We start from the raw sequence: 22,147 nt of genomic DNA, 5'->3' as shown, positions 1-22,147 counted from the left end.
TTCTGGGGAAAGATAACTATTATTCTGAGAGATAAAAGAAATAACAGGATGAGGTGATAGACTTGTAATTAGCTTGATTGTGGTAGTCATTTCACCATGTATACATATATCAACTCATCATGTTGCATACCTCAAATATATACGATTTTTATTTGTCAATTATACCTCAGTAAAGCTGGAAGAAAGATATAAATCTACCTTTATAAGTGAAAATTAAATAAAATTAATTAATAATCAAAACATGAGAAAATATTGCATCTACAAAATAAGAACAAGAGGTTATAAAAAAAAGAATATTCAGAGAACAAAATCTTGGAAATCAAAATTTGGGTAGCAGAAATAAAAAACTGCAGAGAAGTTTAAGCTGATAAATTTGAGGCTATTACTCAGAAAGCACAACAAAAAACACAAAGAATAAAAAATAGGAAAGAAAATATAAGATGGAAGACTCGTTCAGGAGCTCTAGTGTTAAAATAATAGTAGTTCCAGAAAAAGAGAAAAGATAAAATTTTAACAGAGAAAATTATCAGGAAAATAATACAAGAAAAATTTCAAGAACTGAAGACCAAAAGTCACCAAACTGAAACAGCTCCCAGAGTGTACAGCTCAGTAAATGAAAAAGCTAGAACTGCAAGAACAAGGGAGATCAAAAGATCCATAAAACTTCAAAAGAGAAAAAAACAGGTCACCTGCAACAAACCAGGATTCAGAATGATGCTGGACTTAGAAATATTAACACCAACATTTGGAGACAGTTTAGCAGTGACTTCAAATTTCTAAGTGAAAATGATGATCCAAATGAGAATTCTATACCTAGCCAAACTAATCATATGCCAGTATAGAACACAGTTATTTTCAGACATGAAAATTCTCAAAACATTTACCTCCTATGTTGAGATGACATTCAGAATATTTAGAAAGCAGCATGGCATGACACCTCCATTAGGTCAGAAGACTGACATCAGAATGCACATCCATCATTAACATGTGGGGCACAATCTGGACTCTGCCCAGTTTCCATGGCCTCTTTCTCAGCAGCTGTGGGATGACATGCTCCAACAAAGCTAAGAAATAGAACAAGATATTGGAAGACATGGGGTACAGGCTATAGAAGTGAGGCAAAAGCAATTCACAGAAATCCCAGGTAAAGGGAAACCCCAGGACTTCAGACATCAGAGAGAATTAGAGAACAAACGATCTGATTTGGAGCCAATATAAAGAAGGCTGAAGAAATGTCTACAAGTTACAAATGAATTTAACAGATTTCCTCATGGGTGATTAACTGAGAAAAGATTTATACTTCTGTCAGAGACTTGGGGGAAAACATAGTGACAGGTACAGAGAAAACTAAGCAAATAAAAAAATATGAGGCAATTATTCATTCCAGAGAAAAGACAAGTAGTACTAGAAAGGAAATATAGTCACATTGCACTATATGGGTCACAGTGAATAATATTTTTTAATCATAATACCATAAATATTGAATGTTCATTTGACTAATAATTGCGGCATAACGTCCTTGTTCTCTCCCTGACCCAATCCATGCATTTAGTTAACAAACCCCACTAATTCTAACCCATAAATAGTTTTAAAAAGTCACTCTTTCTTCTCTATCCAACCATTTAGGCTGTGAAGTCTTAAATGGAGGCAGGTGACCACAGCTGAGGGGTGGATCGAGGGTCTTATCAGCATCAAGACCAGGGGCAGAACCTGAAACACTGTTGAGAGTGAGTGGCTGAAAACTCAGTCAGCCAAAACAAAATCAAAATAAGGCTGGGAAGAGTACTCAGGAGAAAGGAGAGGAATCACCCAAAGAATTATGTTATTGAGGACAGTAATGAGAGCAGAGAGACAGTATGACAAATGGGTCAAAAACAGACTCTGAATGAAGTTTCTGACGCTTATCTGCTTTATGACTGCCTTGTTCCTTTCTTTTTTTGTGTGTAAAATGGAGATAATGAAGTACGTTCCTTATAAGGCTGTTATGACAATTACACAATTTGTGATGTGTAAAGAGTCTAGACTTTTGGCACATGGTAAGAGCTCAATAGATATTAGTTGTTATTATTATTAGCACAGTTACTCTCTGAAGAGGTAGAAAATGTAGCTTTCAAATGCTTGAGACATGCTGTGTAGAAAATCCAAAAAGCAAGCCTGCATGGAGATGGGAATGGAGACCGGCTAAGCAAGACGGACTCATTACCTCATCATTTTTCACCTCGATTACTGCAGTAGTCTCCCAGTTGGCGCCTCCACCGTACCTGTTTCTAATCTTTTCTCTCTGCCGTGGTCAGAATACAATCCTGCTGAAATCCTTCCAGCGGCTTCCCACAGCCTTCAGGGTAAATTCAAGCTACTGGCAAGATGTGGAAGGCTCTCAATTGCATGTTTCTTCAGTTTCGTGTTCTGTCTTGCTACCACATATTATGGCTCTGGTTCCCAGCCTTATTACTGCTATGTTCCCCCAAACGGGCCACGCTCTCCAATGCATCGATCCCTTTGCGTAAGATCTTCTAGCTCCCGGACCCAAATCCATCTGGCTGACTTCCACTCATCCTTTAGAACTCCTTCCAAGATTGAGCACTACCTTCTCTCTTTTTCTTCTCTCACAGGTGGCTCTCTGGACTCCTCCTTCTAGCACCAGGTTCATCCTTTTATAATTCTCATCACACTGTTTTGTACTCATTGGTTTTTTGGTGTGTTCATTCTCCTTCGAAATCAGGGTCTATATCTTTCATTTCTTATATCCCCAAATTTCTGACCATGGCCCAACATATAATAGATGTCTTAATAAATGTTTGAAGAGTCCATAAATGAGTTTGGAAACAGCAAAATCTACTTCAGAAATACCAAAAGATTTTAAAAGCAGACCTTTGATTTAAACAAGTCTTCTGTGATCTTATTTGCACAATTGCTTAACCAACTGTCACTGATAGTGCTGAATTAAACTTCAGTCCATCCCATATCTAATTATCATGAATACTGACTTAAAGGGTTTATTATGTACCTCAGGCTTACAGTTCTTATAGGTTCTGTGTTTGTCCTACATTATTCCTTAGAGTTGCCCTTTTTTGAAACGATACCATATTCATTTTCCCAGTGTGTTCTACCTACATGTAAATACCTGACATTGTACAATGTCTAAGGTACTGGCCCCACAATTCAGCAAGTTTGGCTCATGAGCTGATCACTTGTCTTATTTATATCCAAAGGGGTTTAAACTTATCTGAAGCGGTATTTAAAAAATAAAAAAGTTTCTAGCTATTCAAACCAATACAGAGTGTCTTTGTTTATGGCTCAGGACTCATCCCTTTTCTTTAAATTAAAGCCCACACTCTTATCTGTGTCTGTAGTTTCCAGCATAATGTTTTGATTCCCTGAGAGTAATTTCAGGCCTTTTGAACAGGCTTAGACAATTAACTCTGTCCGAGCCCTGTGTAGTATTTAATGAAAGCCATGTATTGGCTAGAGCAGAAAGGAAGAAGGATGCTATTAAAATCATAATATTGTATTGAACATCCTTAGCACCTATTATTATACTGTAGAATTATTTCAAGCCACCTTATAATTTATTAATAATTTTTAGAGTTTAAAGTTGCTGTTTAATTAAAGCTTCTACTTTAAGATTATTTAAACTTTAAGATTATTTCCTCTTATAAATAAAACAAATACTAATAAATCCATCTTTATCCCACCAACTCCTCAACTATTTCCTAAATAATATGTTCCCAAAGAAACAGCCTGAGCCATAGTGGCTCAGATTTAACTTTAATAGTTAAAACTAATTACAAGAATAACCATATTTACAAGGATAACTATTTTAGAGAAAAATAGTACTTCTGGAATATTTTTGAAGAAATTCACTTCTCTTTTAAACCCATTCAGTTATCTAAACTAACTCAAAATATTTTTATACAAAGGCCCCAAGAGTTAGTGCTAATAAATTAACTTTTAATCCACAAGACTATTTGCATATTTGACAGACTATCCTAAGTTTTTTTAAGTTGCATGAACGATTTTTGAATGAGAAAAATCCCACACCAATAAAACAATTAAAAAACTTGTTCTTTGGAGAGTTTTAAATTTTGTACAGTTTTGTACTAGATCTATTTCTATTAATATATGGTCGTGTGATTCAAATTTTCCTAATATTCATGTCCCCTGTAATCAGAAAATCATTCAGAAATTAATATACGTATGTATAGTCTTCTAGTTGCATAATAATATATTCTTAAACTGAATATTCAGCTTAAATATCTAAATGTCTTCCTAAATTTATTCTTTCATATTTTCATACCCAGATAAATAGTGACAAAATTAAGAAATAAGATTCTGTGCTGACGCTACTAGTCTCATATTTTCTAGAGAAGGCAATTTGTATTCAGAGAGTACTCAAGGCATCAGAATGAGGAATGAGTTCCAGTTGAACATTGTAGAATGGATTACAAAAGTAACATACTGTACTCAGGTATGTAGAGAAAATATAGATTTATAATTTTGTCTAAAACCACTCTGATCTTCCTTAAATCCCTTACCTCCTACATGGCATGAGCAAAGAAAAAAAGGAAGGAAGGAAGAAAATGAGTCCAACTCAGTTTAAAAGTCTATCTGAGGCAATAATCATTCCAGGCACGTAGGTGCTACCTAGTCCCCTGGGAATATTTGCTCTGTCCTTCAGACTCTTCTTTTCTCCTTGCTCCTTTCAGAGGTGGCGTCTAGGGCACAGGAAAATGTTTACATCATCTCTTGGGTTGGGAGGAAGGAGGCCCCTCAGGAGGAGGTCATGTTATCTTTTGTTAGGGATTAGCTGATCCTGTTACTGAACCAAAGCGAGTTTGCCTCTTGGCAAGTTAAAATCAGACTCTCCACCAGAAGTAGTTGTCACACAAAGTGGAGCTTATTTGCAGCAAATAGGAGCCCACGAGGACTCACTTCCAAGCTCGTGACTGTCCCCAAGCACGGGGAAAGCAGGGGCCTTTTATTTCAGAAGGGGACTGAATATTCACAAAGAGGTGAGTATTCACTCGCTCAGGCTCAGTTGGCATCTCTCGGCTCACCTGCAAAGGCACTGCTCTTGTGATGGGGCTCTGTCTGGTTCAGGGTGGTTGGTGATTGCATCTCTTAACATAACAACAACAACAAAATTTTGGAGAAACAGTTAAATGCTTCCAAAACCTCCCTTGAGTTCCTTGAGGTAATCAGTCGGTAACAATCGCCCTGAAGTATCATGAGGCTGGTCTCTTCCAGAGAATTCTGCAGGCATAATTCTTGACCCCTCTGGTCAGTACACCTAGAGTCTTTTTCCTTCATTCATTTGGGGCTCAGACCCTGCTTGCTCACTCAGGCTCATCTCAGCTCTTGCTGGCTGCACTGCAGACCCTCTAAATCTTTGCCAAGTCTACAGGGCCCCAGGGCAGGTCTGCTGGCTCTCACCTCAGGGAAACTGAAGCCAAGCTTTATACTGCAACCCTGTATGACTGATCATGCTGGTTTGTCCTGTCAACTGTGTTGGGATCTCCAAACCCACCTCTCTATGTTGTCTCAGCACCTCCTTGTGTGAGGGTCTCATCAAAAAATGCGAGCACAGCCAGAGAATGTCCGCCATGGATGTGCCCTAGGCTTGTGTAACACAAACCTCTGGAGCCCTGGGGTTCAGACCAAAAGGGGAGAAAGGATGTATTAGTGACTCTACCTCCCATATCTTCTTTCTATCTTTCTTCCATTTCTCTCATGTTAGATGAGATGGACTTTCCTTTTTCTTTACTTTTCTTTTCTTTACTTCCCCTTCCTGTCTGTCACGGGATTGCCCATATATAAATTCCTGTGATCTAATTTGGCCAGGCCTGGCATTTTGAACTGTTAAACGGGAGCTATAGATATTTAGAAAATCCTTTCTCTTTCGACAGTCTCAGCCTTTAAAGCTACTGATTTGTCACAAGATTCTGTTTTGAAAGTTATAACATAAATGATATTTTTTTCTTTCCCTGACAGTCCTAATCCCCCCTTCATCCCAAGGCAGATGGATGCTTTGAGCTGTTTGTACAATGAAAGTGAAAAAAATAAAATCATATCAACTTTTTTCCTAAAGAGCATTTTGTGTTATTTTTATCACTACTGACTTGGCAAATATTATTCGTTATTAACTTATCAAATTAGGGGAAGGATGGGGAGGCTGTCTAACTTAACGGCTTGAATGGAATGTTGATTACCTGTAAAGAATTTTAAAATACTGGCAAGGATTCTGTATTCAAAGGCTGAATCATTAATTTAACAGATTATTTATTGAGTTCCTATTATATACTGGACAAAATTCTTAGCATTGGGGAAAGGTTTTGTGAACAAGACAGGCAAGGCCTCTGTTCTCTTAAAGTTGAAATTCTGGGGACAAGGAGACCTACATGTATACATATGTACATGTGCCCACATATACTAACCAGTCAACAGAAGGGAGAACGTGCCTGTGTGAAAAAGTAAAATAGCGTAATGTGATCCAAGAGATTGGGTGACTTTTATATGGAGTGGCAATCTAAAGCTGCTCAGAGAGTGAATTTTAAGCTAAATCAGAATGACAAGAAGGAGTCTGGCATATGAAGATAAGAAAGAAAAGAAAGAGCTATTCGAAAGGCCCTAAAGGAGAAAAAAACAAAACTTGGAAAGTTCAAGAAACAGGGAGAAAAACATCTTCTGTGTGGCCTGAGGGTAAATGGCAAGAAGAAAAGTAGAATGAAATTGGAAGGGTCAATGGGGCGATTATGTAGGGCTTTGTAAACAAGGAGAAAGGGTTTAGATTTTATACATAGGGCAGAGGAAAGCCTTTGGATGGTTTTCATGGGTGGGGGAATTATTTTATCTTTGGAGAAAGACTGGAGGAGGAAAAAGTGGAAGCAAAATTATTACAGAAATCTTGGTGATCGCCAATGGTGGCCTGGGTTAGTGAGATAGTAGGATAAAGAAAATGGATTTTAACACATGTTTTGGAAATTAACAGGACTTACTGATAGGTGAGGGAAAGAGAAATCAAGAATAATTTCTTTGCTTTAGGCATTTCTGAAAGATATATAGAGTTAGAGTGAGCGTATATCCATTCCCAATCTGCATAAGTAATGGTCCTGGATTCTGTCTTCAATTAAGTTTCAGCTCCCGGTACTAAAAGGCACAAGCGTAAAATGCAATTCCATTCCCCCTGGAAGGAAAAAAAGAAGGGGTAAATCGCACAATGTGAGAAGTGAATACCCCTGCCAGCCAGTGAACAGGTAAATGAAAAGTATTTATCTGGTGGAGGGGCACGGCCATGAGGAAGAGAAAGAGATGGGATTCCTTGAAGAGGGTTGGGGGCAAAGCTTCAGTTAGGTCCTCCTGGCATTCAAAAAAATCAATCTCTTTCATGTTCACTTTTTCCTCTTTTACTCCTCATGTTCTAGTTTCCCACTCCCCAGGCTTCTTTTCCATATCTTTATGTTTCTTACTTCTTAAACTTTGTTAGTTTTCCCTTCATCATGATCATCATCATCATATAATCAACACCATCATTGCCGCCATTACTTACTGAGTGCTAAACCAGCACACTTTATGGTTTGAATTACTTCTTGCAACTTGCCTGGGGGAGATACAATTAGCCCCCTTGAAAGGTACCCTTGGGTTTGGCAAGATGAAGCAGCTTGCCCAAGGTTAACACACCGGGAAGTGGCAGAGCCAAATGTGAAAACAGGTTTGTCTGACTCTGAAGCCTGTGTCCTCAGCCTGTTCTCTATTGCTCTGTGGCTCCTCTCTCCTTCCTTCACACTCACTGCCCTTTCTCTCCTGGCCCCGTCTCTCTCTCTTTCTCCTCTTCATCTTGTCATCCCCTGGCTTTCTCCTGGCCTTTCTCCCTTTCTTCTGTCTCCTCTCCTTCTTTCTTCTTCTACTCTAGTCAGACGGCCCTGCCTAGTCCCCTCCCCATCTTGCTATTACTAATCTGAAATTGATATTATTACAAATAGAAAATAGAAGTCATAGACTGCTAGAGCTGAAAGAACTTCGGTGGCAGAGCCAAAACTTAATAGCAGGTCAGGGTAGCTTCCAGTCCACAGAACCACTGCTCCTAATGTATACATCGAGACCAAGGCAGAAACCATCTCTTCCTTGTCACCTGTGTAGGTCCTGCCCTGGATCTCACACCCAGAGCTGTGCTATTTGTGGAGACTACTCTCTCTGCCCTGACCTCCAGTCCAGTCCCTCTGCACTTGTGGGACATTTGTCACACGCCCAACCAGGGTTATAAACATTTAAAAGATCATTTTTCATCTCCTCACATCACTCATCTTGTGTAGTTCAAAATGAAAATAACCCTGAGCCAAAAAGTAAGGGCAAGAAAGTTCAAAAAACTATGATTATCCTATAGCACTTCTAAGCTTAAATATGCTAAGCTCAACTTCATTCCAAAAAAAAATGTTGTACCTCTGGTTTGCTATTGCCCCAAACACAGGCTTAGTCTCACCATTGGGTAATCCAGCTACATAATGAATATAGCCAGAGAATAGCTAAGAACAGGTTAGGAAATGAGCAGCAGTGTACAGATTTAGAAAGGTGAGTCACAAAGTTATATATCACCCACTCTGAGCTAGAGCGGTGTTAAGACTTTTACATTTAGTTCTTACAATAAACATTTTAGATAATTACTAATATGATTCCTATTCTACTGATGAGTCTCTAGGATATCAAAAGGCTTCTTGGCCTTTTGGCTAAGATCAAGTGTGAGTCTCTGGGATAGTAAATAAGTTTCCAGGTGTTGCATCTGGTTCTGTTGTGTCCACAGCCTAAGTGAGATTTTAAGGTACATCCTGCCTTACATAGTGTGGATGCTACGTTTTTACAAATGTTGTACACATTAAACATTTAGATAACTATAATATTACTGTCTTATCCCATTTCTCTCTTTCTAAACAAACTTTCAGAAAGTAATTATGTCAGAACTTCATGTTTAGTCAGCACTTTTGATAACACTAGTAATAAGCATAGTTGCTATGAAACACGCTATTCTAGATATCCTCATGTTCCTAGTCTCCTGAGCTTTTTAGTATTTGTATAAGCCACTCCTTCAGGTACTGTGACATATTTTAGGAAATTAAACACAGAGTAATTTAATTTTGAGGTGACCTTGGGCTTTAAATGTATGCTTTAGGATTTGTAACCCATAAGCCATTGTATATAAAAAGAAACCTCCAGTAACTTGCCATGCCACCAGACGAGCACAGGGCAAGAACAGGGAATCCTTCAAGAACAGGGCATGTATGATCACTAAATTTAGATTCCCATGTGAGTTGGTTGTAGCCATTTCTCAGGTAGATCAGAAGATCAATGGCAGGTTGCAAGAGTTCCTATTATAGGCCCAACGAACATTCCTACCAGATACAGAAACCTAACCAGAAGGTAAAGGGTTTAAACTGTAATAGGAGGGAAGTTTGGAGAGAAGAAAGGCTAGAAATCTTGTCTCTCTTTTTCAAGCAGGGAAAAGTGAGACCCAAAAGAAGATAGGAAACTGCAGAGGGCATTCATGGGGCCTGTTTTACTTTTCCTCATAATAAAATCAAAGCTCTTCAAACAGCCACTGGAAGAGTATGTTCTTTTCCTCTGCTGTACCGCCCAAGCTCCTTGAGAAGGTGGCTGTAACTATGGAACCTGTTCTTTGGGAATGTCTTATTGTATCTTGTTAAAACCAATGAAGAGTGCATTATTCATTTTTGAGTCCTTTTTCATAGCTTCTTTTATATTCCTGAGGAACTGGTATGTGTCTTATTCTCCCTGAAATGGGAAGACATTTTGAGCATGTAGTGAGGATTTCTAATCACACACAGTGATTGGGAAATATAAAACACCGTCTGAAGGTGGTATAAAGACATCCAGATATTGATAAATCTTGTCTTGTTCTGCTGTTTACTCAGGAATAATGGTAATATGCCTTCAGAGATGAAGTGCCACAGACACTTCTTGACATAATATGAACTACTTATTCAAGGTCAAGCTTTCAGAATTCTCGTGTATTTTAGATTTGATGATAAGTTATGATATTCATGTAATATGCTTAAATAAGCAGTTCATCCAGTCCAATTACCATGGAATTTTAATTCTATGTTCATTATTCAAATTAGTGATCTAACACTTGAATTGTGTGCTCAACATTCAAATTAGTGATTTAAAGATATAGTTTCAAGAATGTTCGTAGTATTTGGTAAAGACAAGTAAAAACAAACCTAGTGGAAAGAACATGCTAGAAAAATGAAAAACGATTTAAAGTCCTTCTGCACAGAGAATAGTCTTTCTGAAGAAACCCTGATTGGTTTGCATGGAAAAAGCCAAGAAACTCTCTCTTATAACTCAAAAAGTGTTCCCAGTTTTGGTTGCCTTGTCTCCACATATTTTTGTGGTTTGCATTATCGCTTGCTATTTATAGAAAAACACACTAGCAACCTTGACACAGAACTTGCAGACTTTTCCTTTTACACGATAACTTGTGCCTTCCTGTCCCTGACAAACCTCAGAACACTGGTGGGTGTGCATTGCAGCCTGTGGAAGAATCAACCATTTCCAGCATGCGTGTGATACATGCCTGGGGAAGCTAAGTTACACTGAATAGAATATCCCACTTTTATACTCATGTGATGAATTCTGTGTTCCCGGTGCAGGGATGGTGCCGAAAACAAAGCAGCCTTTGAGACTGTTGGACAGTTTTTCAAACTGGCCTGGGGGCTTCGGGAGTCAGAGCAAACATTTAAAAGGAGCTATGTATAAGTCTGACTTGTAGGAGAAAGACTCTCAGCTCCATTTAACAGTCCCATAACTATGCAATTCCTTCCACCAAGGAACGTGACATTGACAACTCTGAGTTAGGGGAAATCTTAGCAACCATAGATTTCTTTAATCATAGAATTAATACTAACGGAAATAGAAAAGCTCAAAAAATATAGTTACAGCTCAAAAATTGCACTTTTATCTATGGTGACCATGCCATCATTTATTTAAGGTGGAGGGCCATTTTGATTTACTGAGGAAAGGACAGTTTTGAAAAGTCATGATAAAAAAATGTTGCAATACATGAAATCAAAGCACAACAGCCAGGGCTGTATTTAGTTCACAAGTATCTATCTAACGCTTTTGGTCCACCTTTGTAAGCTAGAAACGAAATGCAGAAGAGAGATAATATTCATTTATTTTTTCATTTTCTAGAATTTCCTAGTTACTATTGTGCTTTGAGTTCAAGTATGGAAACATCACTTTTTCAGGTGAGTTTTCTGTTCAAAACAATGTACATTGACCATCTTCCAGAAGCTGTTATAATCTGCCTTGTCCACTTTCTCTCTCTACACCTGCTTGTCTGCTCATTCATTTATTCACAGCTCACTCAACAAACTTTCTAAGGTCTAACCTCATGTCCTTGTACACACTAGGGCCTCGAACATTTGTCAGTTGATCAATTTATTTCTGATACCTCCCTACATATCAACTAGAATACTTAAGAAAGATATCACTTGTCACTATCATTGTCACTATTGTCCCAGGAGGATTTCCAGGAGACAGCATTCTCCTGCTGAGAGGAGTTTAGTTTTCCATGTCTCTCCACAGATTTGTTCATCTTGCCTCCATTTTATAGACGGGAGCCTCAAGCTCATTGTTAACCGGCTGAACCCAGAAATAGAAACACCAAAAACCCCTGCAAGTGAAAATTTGAGAAGCTCGTCTCCCTCTGGGTTTGGGGGAAACAAGTAACCCATTGCTCACTTCCTGCATCTACCTAACTGACTTTAACATAACTACCATTTGCAGGAAACAAAGGGAGGAATCCTCCATAGTGCAGCCACCACAGAAAACAGTACAGAGATTCCTCAAAAAATTAAGAATAGAACTACCACATGATTGAGCTATTTCACTTCTGGATATTTATTCAAAGAACATGAAAACACTAATTTGAAAAGATACATGCACCCCTATGTTCATCAAAGCATTATTCACAATAGCCAAGATTTGGAAACAACCTAAGTGCCCACCAACAGATGAATGGATAAAGAAGATGCAGTATATATACGTACAATGGAATACTACTCAACCATAAAAAAGGTGAAATCTTGCCATTTGCAACAACATGGATGGACCTTAAGGCATTATGCTAAGCAAAATACGTCAGATGGAGAAAGCCAAATACTGTATGACCTCACTCATATGTGGAAGAAAACAGCGACCACAACAAACACACACATACATAGATACATAGAATGGATTGGTGGTTACCAGAGGGGAAGAGGAGAAAGAGGAGGACAAAAGGGGTGAAAGGGCACATGTGTATGGTAACGGACGGCAATTAGACTTCGGGTGGTGAACGTGATGTAGCCTACACAGACATCTAAACATATATAACGTATATAATAAACAAAATGTTATAAAGCAAGGTTAACTTGATAAAAAAAGTAATAATAATAAATAAATAAATAAAAGAAAAAGAGGAATCAAGCACCATGATAAAAACTCGGAGAAATACCTACAATTACCCTCATCTACAGCATGTTACTTAATTCTACAAGATTGTCATGATGCAAAACTGTTCCTCTTCCCTTCCTTTTCATCACAAAATGACTCACGAACATTGTTCTCTCATTGCTGATGCCCCAAACCTAGGAATCCTCACTGATTCCTCTCCCACCACATCTAATCCAGAGTTTCTCAGCCTTGGCACCATTGATGTTTTGAGGTGAATAATTCCTGTTGCGAGGGGCTGTCCTGTTCACTGTAGGATGTTTCCCGGCATCCCTGGCCTCTACGTGCTAGTAGCACTTCCCCAGTCATGAGAACCAAAAATGTCCCCATACATTTTCAAATATCCCTTGGGGGTGTAACTCACTCCCAGTCTAAGAAGTCCTGAAAGCTGAAGTTCCAAAATTTATCCTGAATCTAAATATCTATCCCTAAAAATCCACCACCTGACCCAGACCTCAACCCCCATCTCTCACTTGGACCATGGCAACAGCTTTTCACTGCATCCCCTTCAGTCCATTTTCTGCTTGATAGTCAGCATATTTTTAAAACCTCAATCAGGGTTTTCCTTTTCTCTTCTTAAAACCTTCCCATTGTTTCTTGCTACACTGAGAACTGCTCACCATAGCCCCTCCCAGCACTCTCCCCTGATTCACGGTTCTCTCCTTTCGCTGGCTTTTATATCATTTTTCAAACAAGCCAGGTTTTCCCACTTCAGGACCCTTACACATACTTTCCTTGGAATGTTGACTTCCTTGTAGTATTCAAAGGTTTGTTCAAATATCATTTCTCAGCCAGTTCTTTCAGGACCATCCTATGTAAATAACTCCCTTCTCCCCCAAGTACTCTATACCATTACCCTGCATTAATTTTCACTGTAGTTACATCTATTATCTCTATTGGAAATTATATTGCTTTTCATTTTATACTTGTCTCGTCTACTACATTAGCTCCATAACAGGGGGTGCCTTGCCTATCTTATTCACAGCTTTGTGAGCTGTCTCCTGGAATGTAGTAGCTACTTTATAAAGATTTGTTGAATGAATAAATAACTGAACATCATAAATAATAAGTGTTTTCTGTTTAAAGGTGAGCATATTTTTTACTTTAAAAGAATGCCTAATTTTTATATTATTAAATCTAAAAAACCCAAAAGTTTCTTCTCTTACCCAGGGTTAAAGCAAAAGCTCCTCCAATTACCTGCAAGGCCCCACATGATCTGGATCACTACTATCCTCCCCACGTGATTTCCTAACATTTGAGTCTCAAACATGTTAGCCACACGCTGACCTTCCTTCTGTTTCCTAACGTGCCAAGCACATGCTCATTTCAGAGCCATTGCACCTGCTGTTCCCCAAGCCTGAATGCTGTGCCCCAGATGTCCTAAGACTCACTGTATCACACCCTTCAGGCTTCGGGTCAAGTGTCCTCTTAGTAGAAGGACTGGTCCTGACTACTTTATATAAAATAGTAAGAAAGAAAAAGTGGCCTTTCTCTAACATCAGCTTAGAGCTGTCCTGGCTCTAACAGCCAGGCAAGGGCACTCTCCTTTTGAATGGAAACGGTTTTTCAGAACACCAACATTAGACAGGGCTGCTCTGTGATGTGGTGGATCAAGACAAAAACAAGACCGCTCTGTAACTACGTCTGAGCAGAGACCAAAATAAATAACTACGTAAAAATAAGGGAAAGAGAGAACACTGTCAAACATTCTCCTTGCTCCTGCTATAAGAGTGACTGCTCTATCTTCATCAATTTCAGCCTTAGCCCCACTTTATTCCCTCTACCTTCCATATAAATTTATTAAGATTACTAAGGCAATCATAGAGTTGCTTTGAGTTTCTGATAGTACCCAAGCAAGAGCAAAACCACATTTCCTTGAAACTTCTCCAAAATCACCTAACACAAGCTTAAATCCAATATAAGCCCCTCTTAACAACCTCTTACTGAAACACACCGTTCCCCAGGGCATGCAGTGTCCCTCATTGCAACGAGTTAATAAACCCAACTTTGTTCACTTGCGGGTATGTTCGTGGTGGACTTGGCCTGCAGGGCATCAACAATAGCAACTCCCAACCCCAATAAGCACTCCCCATGACTTTAAGTAAAATGACCATATATACCAGTGTGCTGGGACAGTCCAAGTTTACACCTCTTGTTTTTGTGTGCCATTTTCTCAGTGCCATATTTCACCCTCAAAAGTGTCCCAGTTTAGAAGATAAATTATATAGTCATCATGCCTTTAATCTACACTATTTTACACAATAGCATTTATCACCACTTGGAACATTAAACATTTATTTTTCATTTGTTCTCTCTCTCTATCTCTCTCCTCCCATCCCCCTACTAGAATGTAAGTGCCATAGTATAGGAACTTTATCTATTTTTTTTTATTAGTCTATCCTCATCACTTAGAACAGTTCTTGACACATGGAAGGCTTCCAATAAATACCTGTTGAATGAATTATCTAATGAATAGTTATAACGTAATACTACAAGAGATCTTTGAGCTATGAACAACTTTTTGAGAAAATCATCCCTACACACAACAACCAGTCACATTTCTATAAACTAACATGTAGAAATTGAAATAAAAATGTAGTGCCATTTATGATTGCTCCCGTAACAAAATGTATACAAGATCTGTATGCTGAAAATTACTAAATGCTAATGAAAGAAAACAAGACAAAAAATGAAACTTCACAAATTATAAGACTTAACATGGTAAAGATGTTAATTCTCCCCAAATTGAGCAATAGGCTTAATACAATTCCTATCAAAATCTCAACAGGGTTTTCATAGACATAGGCAAGCTTATTCTAAAGTTTATATGGAAAGGCACAGGCTCTAGAATAGCTAAAATAATCATGACAAATAAAAAAGTAGAAGGAATAAGCATCTGATATTAACGCATACTGTAAAGCTATTATAGTAATTAAGACAGTGTAGTACAGACGGAGGGTGAAACACTTGGATCCATCACACAAAATAGAGAACCCAGAAATAAACTCACACAAATATGCCCAATAGATTTTTTACAAGGATGTAAAAGTGATTTAATGAAAGGAGAATAGCCTTTTCATCAAATGGTGCTGGAGTAATTGGACTTCCATGGGCAGAAAAATGAAGCTAAACCCAAGCCTCACACTTCATTCAAAAGTTAACTCAGCTGAAACATGGACTTGCATGTAAAATGTAAAGCTGTACAACTTTTAGGAAAAAGTGAAAGAGAATCTTAGGGATCGAGGGCTATGAAAAAGGTTCTTAGAGTTGACATAATAGGAACAATTGATAAATCCGATTCCATCAAAATTAAAAACATTTTTTCTGTGAAAGATCCTATTAAGAGGATGAAAAAAACAAGTTACAGAGTGGGAGAAAATATTTGTAAGCCACATGTCCAACAATCGACTATTATCTAGATATATTAACATGTCTTAAAACAGTTAAAAAATTTCAACTAGAAAATGGTCAGAGACATGAAGAGACATTTCACTGAAGAAGATGTACAGAGGGGAAATAAGCAGAGGAAAATGTGATTAACCTTGTTAGCCATTAGGAAAGAACAAATTAAAAACACAGTAACACAATGAAATATCACTATACCCCTATCAGAACAGCCAAAATAAGACTTAGTGACAACATCAAATATTGGCAAGATGCAGAGAAACTCCATCACTCATATATTATTGCTGATGGGAATGTAAAATGTTACAGCCACTCTGGAAAACAGCTTGGCAGTTTCTTATGAAACAAAACATGTAATTATTATATGACCCAGCCACTGTGTTCTTCAGCATCAGAGAAATGAAAACTTATGCGTACACAAAAATTTATGCATAATGTTCACAGCAGTTTTATTCACAATAGCCAAACAATGGAAACAACCCAGATGCTCTTAATGGGTGAATGGTTAAACAAACTATAACTATATGTATATATAGTATATCACGCCATGGAATACTACTCAGCAATAAAAGGTATAAACTATTGATACACACAATAATTGGATGCATCCCAGGCTTGGAGGAATGCTTCCAGGCTGACACAGCTTGACCAAGGCATGGGTTCTGGTGACCAGCGAGGAGAATTTCAGTCTCCCCTATTCCCTCGGTTGAGTGGCCAACGGTAAGTCACAGCCCCAGCAAAGGAGGGAATGCAATTTACTCTAAGTATTATCTGTCTAAAACACCGGCGGCCCGTTTGACTTGAATAAAATTTGAATCCAAAATCATGCAAGCCTTTTTAAAAACCAAGAATGCGAGGAAATTTTTGCTTATTTTGTTTTATTTATTTTATTTATCATGTTTTGTTGCAAAGCATGATTCTCTGTAGCACATAAGATCAGCCAGTGTTAGAAATACATTCAAGAAACCAAAAAGGCAATGGAAATTTCATATGAAACTTCCCTATTAATCACTAAATATGTAAAAAAAAAAGAAGTCATACCACTGGAGATTCTCTTGAAAGCCCTAGTCTGAATGCTACCTACACTTTGCTTGGAGAAAACAGAAAAGACTTTAGAATATTTCTTCTTCAACTCTAGGTTAAGTGCTCAACTGATGACTTAGAGTTGATAGCAAACTCACCATTTACAGAAGAAGAAAGTCTCATTCCTTTTTGCAGCTAGTGGTGACATACCTGTTGAAGAAGAATTGTGCTCATCTATTATTCATTCCTGGTATGGAAGAATAAGAATTGTTTTCTCAAACCAGGGAGACCACTGTGAGAGCCTGACAGTATCTTTGAAAGTTCGTCAACCATTTAAAGTGAATAAATTGAACTGGAAAAAATATTATAGGAATGTTTGCTGATATTACTCCAGAAATTCTGGGTTTGTGGTCAATATTTTTGGTAAAACTCAATGAAGAACACTTAATGTTTTGGGGAATTCTCTGCATTTTCACCTGCAAAAATTGGCCTCCAAACCTTGCACAGTGTGTGAAACACCAATTTATTTGCCTTCCTTGATACAGATCTGACGACTGCTCACAAAATCCTTCTGTCATTAAAGATAAGGAATATACCTATACTGAGATACTTAACTCTGTTAGAGATTATTAAAGGAAAATATGCTTGATTAGATCTGTAATAGAAAAGCTGTATTTTCTGCATTGTTAAAGCAAGGAGAAAAAGTTTACTCCAAAATAAAGAGTAAATTTCGGAAGAGTTTCGCAAATTTTCCAGAGATATTTGAAGTTTTATTGCATTAATAGAGGGAGCAAACGCCAATCACTGCTTAGTAGTATTGATCACATACACTGTGAATTTATGATCAAGACTAGAGACTTAGGAATCAAAGAGCTCCAGGTTCAAATCTAGGTTCTGCCATTTGCTAGATGTGTGATCTTGGGTCAGTTACTTAATCTCTCTAAGTCTCAGTTCCTATACCTTGCTAAACCTCATCTCTAAAATGAAGATAATAATCCTAACTACTTCATTCCATTGTTTTAGAATTAAATAGAAAGTCTAAAGAAAACAGTGTTCTGTATCTTTCAAAATTAATGTGAAATGCTTGGCACAATGGCCACATGGTAAGTATTCAGTAAGGTATTATTTTTATTAATATTGTCCAAAACCACTATTAATATAGGAATTGGTGCTAATATATGGGTCCATTTTCTGTGAAAAATCTTCTCAAGTAGAACATTAAATCATATTTAATTTCTCTGCCAGTTGAACTCAGGCAATATTTTCCTGTCATGAGCTGCAATTTCCCATTTTGCATCTTATAAAAAACCATATTCTTAATCATTTTCAATCTTTTCCAGGCTCTAACTAAGAAGTTTTAAAATCAAGTTTGACTTGATCATCTTAGATAATTGCTAAAAAATTACCATAGAGATTTAAATAGGTTTCTCTTTTGTCACAAGCTTAACACTGAAATTGACCTACTCTCTTCTCAAACTTCAATACTTTCTTGGATAAAATAGCTTGTGACAAGCAAGCAAAGCTAAGGCTCAAATTTATATCACATGGAAAAGTCAAGAAATATAGCTTTTGATGTAAAATTTATTTTACCATTGCCTTAATTTTTGTCATGTTATTTACGTGTTTTTAAATTTTATATAATATAAAAAGAACACATAAAATTTTGTTTATATAAAAGAATACAGGTTTAAAAAGGCTGAGAAAATGATCTGAGCCTATGAAAATGGTAATAATTCAACAAAACCTATATCTGTTTATTCTAACGACCACTTTCTTCTAACTGTGCTCTGTGAAGTTACTTGCCCGCAATCTTTCAAGGTTGAAAGCACAAGCATCAGAATGAGTATCATATATCAGAAAATGTAGTCTCCTTAAGTTCCATATTCTTATATACTAAGATTAAATTTGACCTTAGTCAAATATAGTTCCCAACCATATCCACAACAACTGGAAAATATTAAACTGATATAGCATTGAGAAGTAAAATGCATGAATATGTATATATTTAACCTTTTAAGAATTTTTCTTAGATCTATTCTTTTTTTATGCCAAGGGCCATCTCTATAAAATGTAGATCTTTTGTATTTCTCAAACAGTATTTTCCAAATGAAAACCATTTGTTAGAAATTTCTATTCACCCCAGGGGACAATTCCATTAGGCTCTATTTTCCTCTCTATGACCTAGAATATACAAGTCTGAGTATAGCTTAAGATCTAAATATTTGTGAGTCACTCCTGTATTGTAAGCAATTCTTGCTATACTAGATTTTTCCATGATGACTTGAACTACTACTATGTGTTATCCATCACACAGAATTCCACTTGTTACATTCTGGAGCTATTTTTACAGTATAATGGATGTTTACATTCTGCAAATGGTGAGTCCTTCAACAAGGCAATTACTACAAATTGCCTGTACATTATTAGCATCAAGGGACATATTCATAGAACACACATCAACTCTCTTATAGGAGTCATGCATTTGTTGGCATGGCAAAACCAGGAACAACAGAATGGAAAATTTTATTTATAGATGAGAGCACGGGAAAACTTACTGGGAACACATAGACCACGTTGGATAACTATTCAAGGGCATTTTTTAATTTAAAAAGATTATTCAAGGCCAAACTATACATAGATTGAAGAACAGGACTTTCACATAATAATCCAAGGACAGAATTTCAGATGCTGTCTATCAAATTAAGCAAAGGTTATATGCATATTTTGGGTTATTTTATATGCATTTATAAAAAACCCAAGTTATGCATAATCCTTAAAAATCCTTATCGCAAGTATTACTCACAAGGTTATCCTTTGATGAACAGCAACAAGCAAGATTACAGTTCTCTTTGAATTTTAGTTTGCAAAGGAAAATTGCCGCATTCAGGAAAGAGATCAGATTCCTTCTGCAGCTTATACAGGGACATAATTAACGCTACAAAGACCCAGATAAATTACTCCTCCAGGCCAGTATTGAGTTTCATACGAGACCACTAAGGTTTATTTTATTGGTAGGCATAGTTACTGCACCATGGTCTAGCTAATCTCAAATTTGTCTTCAACTGTCCGCCCGTTAATAAATTCTTGCCAACTCACCGTCAACACACACACACAGACTTACACAGCATACACAAACACATGCTAACTCCCAGGTATCTAGCTGTAGAACACCACTATGGCCAAACAAGATCCCCAATTATGGCCCAATTTTCATAGCTCCCCATCAAATTGTGTCCTTTTGTAGCCCTACTGTTTCAGGATACTACATTTTATTGTATGGATATGACAGCAGGTGGTAATTGGTTAACCAATTAATTAAATCCGCTAATGGGTTACTTTGCCAAGCAACCATAACTGCTAGTATTCAACCTTATGAAGCAGATATTATTATTACTGTGCTCACTTTATAATTGAGAAAACTGAGACTCATAACTGGCATTCAAACCCAGGCCTCCCAACTAAAAAATCCCATATACTTTCAATTATATTATCCTTTCCAAAGTGTGTTTTAGGATATTAATAGGTGTTTTTTTCTAATGAATCAGGGAAATGCTGGGTTAAATGAAAATTAACAGTTTCTTCACCACAAGAATAAGTTATTGAGTTTTACAAATCACTAAGAGGAGGATGATATTTACAGTATTTCCAAAATTTATTAATATGTAGTCACCCTTTCTCCCCACTCAGACTATCCCTTAGGACTAGTATTTTCCTGAATGCACTTTGGGAAAAACCACTAAAACATCTGTGTTTTTCTGTATTCATTAGTTTATTATACTTAAGGAGCCTGTACATTTTGCAAACTTGTGCTCTTCCTCAACTCAGCAAAATTTTCTTCTATTATTTCTTACTTATTATCTTTGTCTTATCCTCCTATTCTCCACATATTTGGGGAACTATTTTACATCTATCTTTTCTCACATCTTTTCATCATGTTAATATTTTTTGGCATCAACTATGGATTTCTTGAGTTTGCCATCCACCTTGCTAACTTAATTTTTTGGGAGTATCTAACTTGCTGTTTACTACCTAATATTTATTTTATTTTATTTTTTTGTGGTAAAATATGCATAACACTTACCATTTTAACCATTTTAACAGTACAGTTCTGAGGCATTAAGTACATTCACATTGTTGTGCAATAATCATCACCACTCATCTCCAGAACTTTTTTCATCATCTCGAACTGAAACTCTGTACCCATTAAACACTAACTCCTCATTCCCTTCTCCCCTAGCCCCTGAAAACCACCATTCCACTTTATGTCTCTGAATTTGACTACTCTAGGTACCTTATATAACTAGAATCATAGAGTATTTGTCCTTTTGTGACTAGCTTATGTCACTTAGCACAATGGTTTTAAACTTCATCCATGTTGTAGCATGTGTGAGAATTTCCTTTCTTTTTAAGGCTGAATAATATTTCATTGTGTGTATACATCATATTTTCTTTATCATTCACCCTTCAATGGACATTTGTGTTGCTTCCCTTCTGGCTATTGTGAATAATGCTGCTGTGATCATGGGTGTGCAAATATCTGTTCAAGCCCCTGCTTTCAATTCTTTGGGGTATATGCCCTGAAGGAGAATTGCTGGATCATGTGGTAATACCGTGTTTAATTTTTTGAGCAATTGCCATGCTGTTTTTCACATCAGTAGCAACATTTTACATTCCCACAACAGTGCACGAGGATAATAATTTCTCCACATCCTCTCCAAAACTTATTTTCTCTTTTGTTTATGATAGCCACCTTAATGGATGTGCAGTGACATATGTTTTAAGTAGCAATTCAAATACTGATTGTGTTAGCCCTATGAGGGCATGCACTGGTTTACCGCATGATCATAGGTACCTAGGAGGGTACATGATACATACCAGATGATTCGTAAACATTTATTATATAATAAGAGATATGATTAGATTCAAGGAGAAAGCCTAGAGTGGGAAGATGAGTTTGTATTTTGTCCATTGGTGAAGTGGGAGCCATCGTGAATTTAGAGAAAGTAAATGAGGTGAAAAATGAGTATTTGTTTTGGGAAAATTTTTCTGGAGGTGAGTCCACATAGGAAATGGCAATACCAGTCATGAGTTCATGAGAGAATAAAATAGCATAAAATCAACCCAAGAAGGTTTGATAAAAGAGAGGGAGAAGTAAAAGTTTAGCATCTTGGGTAATTGTCAAGCACCAGCGCCACTGACAGAAATTTAAAAATTG

At 37.2% G+C, this 22,147-nt stretch overlaps 1 protein-coding gene across 2 annotated transcripts in view; it reads right to left on the bottom strand.

Moving 5' to 3' along the window:
* KCNK2 (potassium two pore domain channel subfamily K member 2) overlaps positions 1 to 22,147 on the bottom strand; it is a 207,860-nt gene that overhangs the window by 151,350 nt on the left and 34,363 nt on the right. The window contains exon 1 of one of the 2 annotated variants that reach the window (XM_070497505.1): positions 885 to 1,048. The exons of the other annotated variant lie outside the window; for it this stretch is intronic. Within the exon in view, the coding sequence (XP_070353606.1) occupies positions 885 to 927 (43 nt within the window). The 5' untranslated portion in view covers positions 928 to 1,048. Of the gene's footprint in view, positions 1 to 884; positions 1,049 to 22,147 lie in introns of those variants that run through there. 2 annotated transcript variants of the gene reach the window in all.

The sequence above is a fragment of the Equus asinus genome, chromosome 25, assembly GCF_041296235.1.
Source record: "Equus asinus isolate D_3611 breed Donkey chromosome 25, EquAss-T2T_v2, whole genome shotgun sequence".
Classification (NCBI taxonomy): Eukaryota; Metazoa; Chordata; class Mammalia; order Perissodactyla; family Equidae; genus Equus; species Equus asinus.
This window is presented reverse-complemented; position numbering and strand designations above follow the sequence as displayed.